The following is a 13,398-nucleotide window of genomic DNA, read 5'->3' on the forward strand; positions in this document are numbered from 1 at the left end:
AAAATGGTGGTTGATTTTAGTATTCACAAACTAAAAAAAAACGATTCATTAAATTTGTACTATTAACTTTTAAATAGATAAAATATTCCATAATTTACATCACATTAATAATATTATTCATAATTATTATATAAATTAATTAATTTTAATATTAAAAATATATATATATTTGAAAATATAATCAAACTATTTTAATTCCACATCTCATTTGTTCATTTATTGACAAAGGAAACATATGCAATATAAAAAATAAACATACCAAATGAAAAAAGAAGAAAACAAAAAGAAAGGATTCCATATCCCTAAATTGACAGTGGCTGCTCCGATCAACAGTGGGATCTTCTAAATGCACCATAAGCTACATCAGATGCACCAAGGTAAATTTTAAATCTGCACAAGTTCAATCCAATGAATTGTTTGTTGCCAATGTATTTGCTGATTTTTGCTTAAATGGATTGTATTTTTAGCTTCAATGTGCATTTCCTCTCTTTGTTTCTACTTGCAAATGGAAAAAAAATATTTTTGAAGTGCTAAAGGTTCTTTTAGTGTTTTAGGTTTGAGTTTTCTTTCTTTGCTTTTTCCCTATTTTTTGCTGCAATCAGATGAGTGAGTTTTTGTTGACGGGACTTCGCATGTCCAGCGAATTTGATTAAATTCACCTTGAACTGGGTTGAGGTTTTTGGGAATTGCCTAGGTCTGCTACTTTTGCCTTGGGACTTGTTGATTCTGGTGAATTTCTGGAGAGACCTGTAATTCTGACCTCAATTGATGTGTTCTCAAAATTTCTTGGCTTCAAAATCATTTGTTAAGAAGATGAGAAGTTGGGGGCATGCAATGGGTGTACTTTGCAGCTCAACATTAATAAAAATGGGGCACCATACTCCATCTAGTCAGGCTGCACCCTTTTATAACTAAAAAATAGATGGTACATCACGAACGGATGGCTCATTGTCAGTTTTCTTGGCCAAAAGGTCATATCTATCATTAAAGTGGATTAGTTTGGCTTCAAGTAAGATATACTAATTGTACTATAGGCATCATTAATACTTAATTAGGAATGTTCTTTGTGTTTAAGGTCAACTATTCTGTGGGCTTATTTATCACTATAACCGCTTTATTTCTAACTCAAATGATCTATTATTATTAAGGCCGTTTAGTTCATATTTGATTTTGATATGATCTTCTAAAGTGTTAGTAGATCTGCAATCAATTATGCATTTTTCATTCATCGTGAGTTTGTTACCATTCTACAATTACTTTTGTTTTTTTCCCCATTTTTGCTGGTTAATATTTCTTCACACATTTGGTAACATTCTTCTATCACGATTTCAGTACCATTTTATGATTATTTTTGGAAAATTTGTTGATTGGGAACAATCTTAGAGATGACCTAGTCATGTAAAGGAAGATATATTACGGGCTTTTGGAACAATGGAATAATGACATGCCACAATGTATGGCCCTTCGTTAAGATTATTGCTTTTTTGGACTTCTCACCTAAACTATTTATTTTCCTTCTGAATTTTGTGCATGACATACAATTTATGATAAACTAATTATAATCTCTTAAAGAAATGGATTAACAACTACAACTGACACATTATCTTAATGGTGACAGGTGAGAAGGCTATATGCTAGGCACAATTTCTGCTAAATGGACACTATTGTGAAAAAATAGGTACTCTCTGTTGTTTAAAGATTATCTGTTGACACTGAAAAGAGCTTTAATTGCCTTAAATGAGGACAGGAATGGATTCAGACAGAGAAAGGGAGAGAACTGTGTTTGTGACAGTCGGCACTACTTCTTTCGATTCCCTTGTCAAGGCAGTTGATTCTACCCAATGCAAAGAAGCCTTAGTGAGTAAGGGGTATACCAATCTGCTCATCCAATTAGGCCGTGGCACATATTTCCCAACAAAGGTTTTCCCTTATACTTTCGGCACTCATTTTTAATGCATAATGTTCAGCTTAATTGTAATCTATTTATAATGTTCATTGAAACCACCACTGTGGATTGTGATGACATAAATAATAATATAATGTCCTTGATCATAAATCCTTTGGCCACCTTCATCTACATTTTCTAACTGGCACTCTTATGTGATGTGTAATTGTAGTTACAAGTGGTAGTTACGTCTTTTTGGCTTCATCTGTGTTAATGTTCTAGTGCATGATTTGTTTTCTTAACACTTTAAAATCATCATGTAGGCACAATTGATATGATTTTTCTATTTCTGCGTGCTTATCACTATAGGGGAGAATGTATTTTTTAGGATAAAAATCTTACAATGACATTTAATGTTTCCAATCACTTACCAACTTCCAGTTGTCTACCTCTTTAATTTATATCTTTCTACCCTTTCAAAAACTCCACTAACCCATTTGGATATGGATCTGATTGATAATTAACTTAGTAGATGCTTGTCAGTTTCTATTTTCTTAGAAAAAAAAGCATCACCAATTTCTACATAAGAACTGACAGCTTCTTTGGAAAAGCTCACTCAGAGAACTATTATCTTGCATTGATGTGCTCTTTGCAGCTGACGAGTTATGTAGTGAGGCTGAAATTAATTGATAATTTAGTGAAGCGGTGTAGTAGGTTTGACATCCAAAAGGAGATGATAGAGCAATTAGACAAAGAGATGGAGGCAGATCATAAAGAATGGGCAAAGGATATTCCTGAATTTACAAATGTGGTTGAGGTTGAACCTACAATTTTAACAAGTTTTGGCATTTTTTCCACTTGCTGGGCCAATGATTCTTTGTTGTGTAGTATGTCTGACTTCTAGAAGGAGATGATTGAGCTATTAAACAAAGAGATGGATGCAGACCTGTTGACATGTCTTTTGTACACGACCAAACACAGAATAAAATACCTAAAGGTACCTTATCCTCTCTTGAACAAAGCTTCCGACTGCTGAAGATCTCACTGAAGGATCAGTCGGAGTAACTCCAAGGTTCTGTATGTAGGTTCTCTACTCGTGGATAAGCTCTTTGTGGTATGATGTGATTTTGCTGGAATCACAAGGGGACTTACACTTGATGACTAAACGTCCGATTTGCTGGAATCACAAGTCCTATTTACTAACTGGAAGACAAACAAATGGCAAAAGATGCAGGGTTCAGGAAGTCTACTCTACTACCTAGAATGCGAGAAGATGGATGAATGACTAGGTGGAGTCCTACTGGGCTGGGTCTCACCATCAGGCTAAACAATTCAACACCAACTCAGTGCGATCTTCTAAGGGATGCTTCCAATATGTTCAAATCGTACACCATCTGACAATGATCACCATTCAAGATAATGCATGAACAATGGATGTGTAACGACTTAAGATTAAGCTCATTTTATGCCAATTGACCACGCAAGGTGCACTTACCATCAGCAAGAGGCTAGTGGTTTGGATTAGACGGATTCCACACAGGTGCATTCAACAATTTTTTTCATTCAATCTAATCATCTACCATCTAGAATTGAAGATTCAACAAGAAACCATGCATATTGCAAGAAACGACACACTTCACCATTATTTCAATGAAAATGGAGTTTATTTACAATCAATGGCAACAATTTCTTGCCTTGTCCTCCTATTCTACTCTAACTGCTATTCTATTTGCTATTAATCATTAGCTATTCTAACCTCTATGAACTAACTATTCACCTTCTAACTATTAATGTCTAACTATTATTGACTCACTATTCACTAACTATTAGCCTTTACAAATGAGGAGCCAGGGCTTATATAGTGCCCACAATACAATTCAATGGCTTAGATCAATTTGAGATCAATGGCCAAGATTTTACAATGAAACCCTAATTAGGGTTTGTTACAACCAACTTAATTCTGACCAATGAAATAATTGCATTATTTGGACACATGTCTTCTCTGGAATATTTGACCAATGGATAACCGGGGTAGGTACATCGAAGTTTGTGCCATCTCCCATGAGTCAGGTGCATTTAATCTGGACACGCTGAGGTGGACCAATCTAACTGGAGGAGTGATGACTGGGATGCCACCTTGTCTAACACTTGGTTGATACTCAATTTGGTGATGCTTTCCTTCAAATGCTGGACTAGAAGATAGATGGAGAAGGTTGTCCTTAATGAAACTGGATTGGGGGAGGTCGTCCTTGTCCTGACTTGATCTTCTTTGATGAGGGTCCGCCAAGTAGTTGATCCTCCGACTCCGGGGGTCGCCATTTGATGCCTACACAAAAGATTAAAGTTAGTCTTTGAGCATCATACCTTAAAGCATAGAATTTAGGACCTTCCAAGAGAATGATTTAAGATATTAATTTGAAAATGACATGATAAATCCAGAATTCTAAATTTTCAAATTAATTATGAATGGAGATTAGATTTTTCAAGACTTTAGACTTTAAAAGATTGCTATGAAATAAAAACAAGTCTTGAATAAGAACTTCAAAAAGGATTCTTCATACCTTCTCCTTTGAAAGCCTAACTATGAACCTTGAAAAATGAAGGAAGAAGATCAGATTTTGCTGGATAAGGATTGAATTGTTGTCTTCCTTTGGATGAATTACGCCTCAATTAGCCTTCAAAAAGCTTCGCCTTCCACTAGCTTTTCAAAATCTGGAAATTCATTCCAAAATCTGGAAATTATCCTCCAATTTGTTCAATTTCGCACCTCCAAATATGCTCTTCAAGTTTGCATGAGAGATAATGAAAGAATGATTTGAATATGCTACAATACACCTCCCTTATATAGGGCGCTCACCTTGATTTCCCTCAAGGCCGACTTGGCAAATAGGGAATAAAATAAAATAAAAGTCCTCTCAAAAGATGACCGACTTGTTTGTAAAGGCACAATAATGATTTTTGAGCGCTTAAGCATAATTTTTTAATTTTTAAATTAATTCCAAAGCTCAAAGGTGGATTTTTTCAATTATTTCAAGGCCTAGAAATTAATTAATTAAATTGTAAATGCCTTAATTCATGCGAATTTAATTCAACCTCCCAAATGTCTTGAATTTGGCAAATTTGGTGAAAATTTAGGAATATGGAGGTTTGATTGAGGCTTAATGAAGCTTCCTGATGATTTCGCCCTGGACCCTCTGGAAGGGTCAGGAGCGATTTTTTCAATTAGGTCCTGAATATCCCTTTCCTTGACTCCAAAATCTCCTGGAAGGTGAGTTCATACCTAATTAAAGTCTTGTGTTTCAAATTTTGGTATTTCACATGAGGAAATTAAGTGAAAATGTGGATTTCACCCTGGGCCTTTTGGAAGGGTCAGGAGAGATTTTTTGGTTTTAGGACAATTCCTTCATCCTTTCCAACTTCGAATCACTTCCAAGGCATAGAACATCACGCCTTACTCCCCTTTGAGTCTTGAGAACCAAAATATCATCTTGAAATGCAAGGAAAATATGAAGATTTGGAAATTTCGCCCTGGACCCTCTGGAAGGGTCAAGAGCGATTTTCCCAATTGGCATCTGTTGACGTGTATTTTGTACACAATCATACACAGAATAAAATACCCAAGGGTACCTTATCCTCTCTTGAATAAAGCCTCTGATTGCTGAAGATGTCGCAAAAAAGGATCAATCAGGGTGACTCCAATGTTCTTTTATGTAGGGTCTCTACGTGTGGATAAGCACCAGTGGTCGTTGTGAATGTTGTTTCATCAAGGGGCCTTACGTCCTCCAAGCTGTAGGAACAGGATTGCCTAAAACTAACAAGTTCTCAAAAAAGATCAAAGGGTAGAGCTTGCAAGGGATAAATTCTAATCTAATCTTAAGAATGACCCAATGTAGGCTAGACTTGGCAAGATTCTACCAATTTCAATATTGCCATGAAATAACAACCCAACTGAAATTGATGCGATCTTCTAAGGTAACAAATGATTTTTCAATTCATCAAGGATCATGGACACTACCACAAAGGCACATATCCAAAGCTCAATGACGATTGAAGGTTTAAGTAATTCAAGTCTCTCCAGTTGACCACACAAGGCGTTCCCACAATCAGTAAGAAGCTAGTGGTTTGGAACGTGAATCTCACCAAAATCAAGCCCAACACTTAGTCCTTCAAACTTAAATACTACTTCGACTGAGAATGATTCAAGAAAGTAAACAACCATGAAGATAGCCACAAGAATTGCAATAAAACACCATAACTTCAATATTTTATTGATCTCAAAGCCAAAATAGACAACAATTGTTTGAAATTCCTTCTTCAAAACTCAATCTTGCTACAAAATAACTTTCTTCTCTCCAAAAAAACTCTAAACTTCTAACTATTTCTTATTGCTCTATTTCTAATTCTTCTAATGACAAAATGAAAATGAGTGAGGGTATATATAGCATCCTCAATTACAATGAACGGCCCAGATCAAAAGAAGATCAACGACTGAGATTCTGACACCTAAACCCTAATTAGGGTTTTATTACAAAAGTTCTCTTTTTATTGCACAACATTAAATGCATAGCCAAATATTTAATTTGGCACAAACATCTAGGAAACATAGACCAATGATAATTAAGGTGCCAAGTCATCTATAACAACCTCTCTTCTAGAACCTTATTCCCTTTCCAATGCTCCTTTTTAGCATATGTAATGAATCTGGACACGATTCCCTCAATCTCAGCAATAGGAATCTCAGGAAGATTCCTCATTCGTTCTTCCAAGTGAATAATCTGATTAAAGGCCTTGAGAAGAGCTGCGTCCCATTCAAGTTCGAGTTCTTTGATCTTCTCAATCAAGAGCATAGTAGCAAACATTTGATCTCTTTGCTCATCTGTAATCACATTCTCATCTTTGCAAAAGATGACCTTGACCCTTTCTTCCAACTCTTGAAGATCCACATCTGTCTCAACTTCGATCCTTCTACCAAGAATAGTACATAAAACCCCAAACACCTTGTCCTGGATTGGATGGATGACCTCCTCCACCTGATTGCATTTGGCGCTGGTGTCCTCGAAAAGTACTTCCTTCATCTGGAGTAAAGTAGACCACTGGAGTAAATTATGAGCTCCTCCATCCATTATCTTTTCTTGTGCTAAGGTCTTCCTTGATGTTTGCCTGATTACTTGAAGAACAGGAATGATAACATCTTTAGTATGAGCAAAGGCGGCTACTGTTATCATTAGGTTGTGGATGATCTCGAGGACTTGGATAGCCCGATGAATGGTCTGCATCATTCTTGTTGCAAACTCAATGGCAACTGTATGGGATTTGTCAATCCAAGAGCTCATAAGCTGGACCAAGCTCTTAACTTTCTCTGCTTCACCAACTGATTCAAGGGGAAGTGCTTGCACAGGAGATACTGCTGGATCCTGACGTCCCAAAGGTTGACTAAGGTGGCTAAAGTAGCCTCTCCAAGCACCGACCTCTCTCTCAAGTTTTCTATTCTTTTCCATTTCTTCCTTAAGTTTATCTTTAAGCGCCTCAAATGAATCAGTTGCCTCATCCAATGCCTGCTCGGTGGTGAGTGGACCAAGCTCAACGATTTCTACATCATATTCTTCTGCAAGGATCTCACCTTCATATTTGTCCATTGCCGGTGTAGCTATCTGCAACTTCTTGGACCCTGTCTCATCCCTGATCATCTTGGACATTTTGGTGGCCTTCTTTTCTGTTACTCCCTGAGAATTCCCAACAAGGCTATCTAAATCAATCACATTATCTTCTTCGTCTTCGATCACAATCACCCTTGTTAGTCTTTCCTTCAACCAATCTGGAATGGCGGACCTTGTCTCTCTAACTTGTATTTCTTTAGGTAGTGGCTCTTCTTTCCGGAGAGGAGATGTCGCTTCATCGTCATTCTGGTCTTCATGTAGCTCATTGACCGGGGGAGATTGACTTGATGAACGTTGAGATGCCTGTCCTTCTTCATGTTTATCATTCTGAACCATTGACTCCATAGATTCCTCAACTTCAAGTACCCTCTTCTCTTGTCGAGAAGATGTGCCGGATGAGCGATCTCGATTGGCCTCTTGCTTCTTCTTGGAAGATTCTCTTTTCTCAGGTCTTTCCTTCCTCTTCGCACCTCTAGGATGAGGATTGCCTTCACTTACGCTTCTGGGGTGAGGATTGCCTTCGCTTGTGCTTCTAGGATGAGGATGGCCTTCACTTGCGCTTGCTCCTCCTTCTGCCGACCTTTCCTCCAAAGTAAAAGTCATTGATATATTCTGCTCTCTCAACTTTTGATGTTGCACATCCACCCATCTGCGAGTACAGGACAAAACTGGAGCCATCAAAGTCTTCAAGTCCACAACCTCAGGCTCGTTCCAATCTATCTTTACTGCCTTGTCCTCTCTATCATAGGATGACTGGAGGTGCCTACCACTATCCTGAGCTTGATCGGCCACTCTGTAAACTTTGCATTTCCTGATGAAATCCAAAGGCAATCTGGAATGCATCCTTCTTTTCACTTCTAAATAATCTGAGAGATTCATCCAAAAGTCCTCTACCTGACATTCATGCTTGTATTTTCTACCAACTGTCTCTTCTATATATCCATAAGGATCAAAATTCTCCCTCAATGAAAAAAATGAAAATGAATATAAGGCCAACTCCCTTTCTGCATCGTCTAAAGCAGGAACATTAGGACATACCTCAACTGAATTCCCTAGTATGATAGGTACAGGAATCCCATTTCCATGCCTGTGTCTGAATGCCTTCGCATAAGCTGCCAATTGCCTAGTTACCTCAAGTAGTACTATCCTGTCTGTCGGATATCTTGGCAACATATATGGAGGTGAAGGACACCCATGAACTCTAATATATGTAAACTTCTGGAATTGGATAAACCAAGCACCATACCTCTTTACAAGTTCTTGTGCCTCCTGAGATAGCCGATTGTGAATCCCGCCTTGCAGTGTCCTGGTGATGTTCATTGTGAAAGTATCATTGACTAACTTGTAATTACTCCCAGGTGGATGATGCAAATGAACATAAGAGTCACAAACTCTGACTTCTCCAGGTCCTCTTCCAATCGCCCCTCTGTGAGGTAGTCTTGCATATTCAAAACTCCTGATCAAGGCATACATGATGTACGAGCTCATGTGAAATGACTTGGTAGCCTTCAGTCTTTTCAACTGTACGTCCAAGCAATGGCTAATAATTCTAGCCCAATGAATTGTTCCTTTTCCTTGAACTATCACTTGGATGAAGAAGAACATCCATTTCTCAAAATAGAAGGCTTGAGGAGCCCCTGTAACTCGATTGAGTAAGGTTACCAAATCTCTGTACTCCTCCTGGAAGTCGATCCTATGTGGTGTGTTGGGAATCTTGCTCAGGCGAGGACGACTTTTGAGTAACCAATTCTTGTTGATGATGCTCAAGCAAGTGTCTGGATCATCTTCATACATGGATCTAGCTCCTTCCAAGCTTTTGTAAATCATGTCTTTATGTTCTGGCAGATGGAGAGCTTCACTGATAGCCTCATCTGAAAGATAAGCCAAAGTGTTTCCTTCCTTGGACACGATCGATCTTGACTGTGGGTCATAATGGCGAGCACACTCGATCATCAGCTCATGGCACTGGACTGCTGGAGGGAAGCCGGCCGCCTTGATAATGCCACTTTCAATTATTCTCCTTGCGACAGGTGATGGCTTTCCAATGTAAGGGACCTCTCGAAACTTCTTCACACTGAAGTTTCCCACGTTGGTATCTCCAATGTTGCTCCATTTTGACACGATCTTGGTCTCCATTTCTTCATTCCTTTGATCTTCCTTCATGAGGGCTGGACGACTGGTGGATGCTCCTGGCTTTGGGGTCGCCATCTTGACACCTACACAACATTTCATAATGAGCAATATACCTTGGAACGTAAAAATATAGATTAAGTTTAAGCTTTAAATTTAGGAAACTTCATGATAAATCTTTGAATTATCATTTCCTAAATACGATTATGCAATTGGAAATTCAAAATTTCAAAATTTCAAAATTAGGCTAGGAAGATCTTCACCATACCTTTCTTGGAGAACTAGCTCTAAAAAAAGATGCAAAAATTAAGAGATTTGCTAGGCAAAATGAAGATCAAAGTCTTCTAGCAAAGGCACTTCCTTCATCAACTTCACCACCTTGTGGGTCTTCAACGCCTTGAGGAACAATTCGCTCCACCTCCAACAAAATTCGCACTCCTCCTTGGATCAAAGTTCGCACTTCTCCTTGGATGAGATTTCGCTCCTTCTATTGCTTCTCCAAATCGCATTTAAACAATGATTGAATGATGGATTAAAATGCCTCAAAGTACCTCCCATATATAGGTGCTTATGCTTTGCAATTGCCCATAGGCCGACTTAGAAAATAGGCGAAAATAAACAAAAATTAAATAAAAAGGAGGCCGACCTTTATAAAATACTTAAAATAAAACCCCAAGCGCACTCCCTTCACTTAATTTAATAATTAATTAATTAAATGCCTTTGCAATTAAATTTCGATTTTTTAAAAGGCTAAATTAATTATTAAATGCCTTATGCGAACTCATTAAATGCCAATTTTAATTAAAAATATTTCAAAGTTTTAGCGGACTTAGCATTTAATGCGATTAAGATGACATTGACGCCTAAGCATGGTAAAAATACCACCTTGTTGAGAACCTCGCTTTGGTCCCTGGGAGAGGGACAAGAGTGCCCTTTTTCATTTGGCCTTGCATTTCTTGTTTTTCACGTGCAAAGTCCCATCTTGGACGTCCAAAATAGCATTTTGCTTGGGAACCTTGAGCTTAATTCATTCCTTTTGTGGAAGGAGTGTGCCTTAAAGTACTTTCGCCCTGGTCCCTTGGTGAGGGACAGGAGCGAACTTATCTTTTATCCTTGATCCTTGTCCCTTTAATTGCCAAATCGAGTTGTGAGGCAGGCAATGATCTTTATTGTTCGTTTCATGCATGTCCAATTTGCTTTCTCAAGACCAAATGAGCTCTCCCCTGGTCCTTTAGTGAAGGACAGGAGCGATTTTTTGCTTTTGAGCTTAAAATTGTCGATTTTGAGGTTAACTCCTTATTCATCGCCTTGCTAAAGACATTTTTTGCTTTGCACAACCTTGCCTTGGCGTGGTTTTTGAAAAGGAATGATTATTTTATGAAAATCGCCTTGGTCCCTGAGTGAAGGACAAGAGCGCCCTTTAGTCCTTGGCATAAACTTTTGATTGTATCATCCTTAAATTGCTTTGTAAATGTAGAATATCACTTTCCCTTCCACCTTGAGTCCTGGACACAGGAAATAGTACTTCGCAATGTTAAGCATTTTATGTTTTTTGAAGATTTCGCTCTGGTCCCTTGGTGAGGGACAGGAGCGCTTTGGCCATTTCTCATCACATTTCGTGGTCTTTGTAACTTCACTTTTCCTCGAAGCATTTCCAATATCATCGCCATCTTGTGCCTTGTCCTAGATTCATCTAAATTTGAAGGGAAAGACTTGATGATATGTTTTTCGCCCTGGTCCCTTGGCGAGGGACAGGAGCGTTTTTACAATTATAAGCGCAATCACTTTTTGCTAACTTTCAAAACTATCTTCAATGGATTCATTATGCTTTCCTTCACTCATCTCCAACATGAAATTCATTTTAACTTTGCGGGAAATTTGCCTTTGAGGAAATCGCTCTGGTCCCTTGGAGAGGGACAGGAGTGCCTTGGCCATTATGGGCTCACTTTGCATTTTGCAATCTTTCGAAATTATCTTCAATGGAGCGATTAGGCCTTCCTTTACTCATCCCAAACATAAAACTTGCTTCACTTTTGTCAAAACTTGTCTTTTGAGAAAATCGCTCTGGTCCTTGGGAGAGGGACAAGAGCTACCTTTGAAATTCGCCTTGGTCCCTGAGAGGGGGACAGGAGCGCCTTAGCCAATTTGGATCGATTTTCTCCATTGTGGTCCATTCAAGTTATATTCAATGAGCAAAACGTACTTTCCTTGTCCTTCTCAAATCGCGAAATCATTTAAATCCTGCAAGCATAAGGCAAACTTGGCATTCGAGCTCCGGTCCTTCAGTGAGGGACAGGAGCGATTTTTGTCATTTTAGCATATTTCCTTACTTGCCAATTACTCAAATTATATTCAATGGACAAAACATGCCCTCCTTGATCTCTTCCAATCAAAAAATTGTCTTGGTCCTGCAAGGACAGTGCAACTTTGAAAAACAAGCTCCAGTCCTTCAGTGAGGGACAGGAGCGATTTTGTTCCTTAAGGTCAAATCCTCATAATTTTCATCTCAAATTTCCTTTGCTGGGGAAGATACCATCATTTCGCAAGTTATGAACAAAAGTCCAAATCCAAAAATGTCCAAGAAGGTGTGTTTGAGGAAAATCGCTCTGGTCCCTGGGTGAGGGATAGGAGCGAACTTGTCTTGTTAGGCCCAAAACTCAATCTTTCGTTGTCAATGACGAAGTCTGGATACTCCTTTATGCTCATTTCATCTTTCATTGCGTCCTTGATGCTTCAGTTTGATCAAATGAGGCCCAAAACGATCTAAGTAAACCATTTCGCCCTGGTCCCTCAGTGGAGGACAGGAGTGATTTGGTCTTAAACTTTAAAAACTTGTCATTTTGAGTCTTCAAAATCTTCAAAATATTCAATTTACGTCCAATTTGTCCCCCTGGAGACCCCACACAAAATAAATTAAACAAGTCAATAACCAATATGCACCAAATATCATTTTCGCCCTGGTCCCTGGGTGAGGGACAGGGGCGATTTCACCTCTGCAGGCCAAAATATCAAAAATTAGGTCTTCGAATCACTTGACAAGGCATAATTAGGTTATCTCCAAGGCCAAGGGCCAGTTAGTAAACCATCAAAAAAAATGGTCAAAATTCACCCGGACAAAATTGCATAATTTAATCATTGAAATGCTAACACTTCAGACCTAACTTGAATTTGCCTTCAAAATCTTAATTGGACCCATCCTGAGACAAACTTGACTTCCTGGCAGGCTCATCTTATTTCAAAATTGCAATCAATGCGAGGATGCTTAATAATTTGTCAAAATTGGACTGGACTTTGGCTTGAAAATATCAAAGGAAACCCTAAGGCTTAACCCTAATCCAGACGACTCACTCATTTAATCCAAAACCCTAAAGCAGAGAGAAGAACAGGCAAAACAAGAGCAAAAAAGAGGGGGTCCTCATTTTAATGGGGTGATGTGTGAAATGGTCACAACAGCATCAAAATTTGCATCCTTAGCAATCCAATTCCACTTCAAGGCAATTCAAATGTCTTTTCACACCCACGTCTAAGCTTAACTTTGCCCAAACTTTGGAAAAAAGGATAGTTTTGAGGATTTTCGCTCTGGACCCTCTGGAAGGGTCAGGAGCGAAAATCATTTTCTAGGCTTGATTGCTTCCTCTTGACCGCCTCAATTATCTTCAAAGGGCAAAACACACTTCCTCACACCCATTCAAGCCATAGAATCTAGAAAGTTGCCCTGACCTTGCA

General features: G+C 38.5%; 1 protein-coding gene across 7 annotated transcripts in view; it reads left to right on the forward strand.

The window, feature by feature from the left end:
- Window positions 1–225: 225 nt before the first annotated feature.
- The window catches only part of LOC131073399 (uncharacterized), a 30,564-nt gene continuing 17,391 nt past the window's right edge, over window positions 226–13,398 (forward strand). The window contains exons 1-3 of one of the 7 annotated variants that reach the window (XM_058009840.2): window positions 229–377; window positions 1,619–1,678; window positions 1,748–1,920. In XM_058009840.2, the coding sequence (XP_057865823.2) occupies window positions 1,750–1,920 (171 nt within the window). In that variant the 5' untranslated portion in view covers window positions 229–377; window positions 1,619–1,678; window positions 1,748–1,749. Of the gene's footprint in view, window positions 378–461; window positions 1,010–1,276; window positions 1,455–1,618; window positions 1,921–13,398 lie in introns of those variants that run through there. The other 6 variants (XM_059213234.1, XM_058009841.2, XM_058009836.2 and 3 more) reach the window with 6 other exon arrangements.

This window comes from Cryptomeria japonica, chromosome 10 (assembly GCF_030272615.1).
Source record: "Cryptomeria japonica chromosome 10, Sugi_1.0, whole genome shotgun sequence".
NCBI classification, from domain to species: domain Eukaryota; kingdom Viridiplantae; phylum Streptophyta; class Pinopsida; order Cupressales; family Cupressaceae; genus Cryptomeria; species Cryptomeria japonica.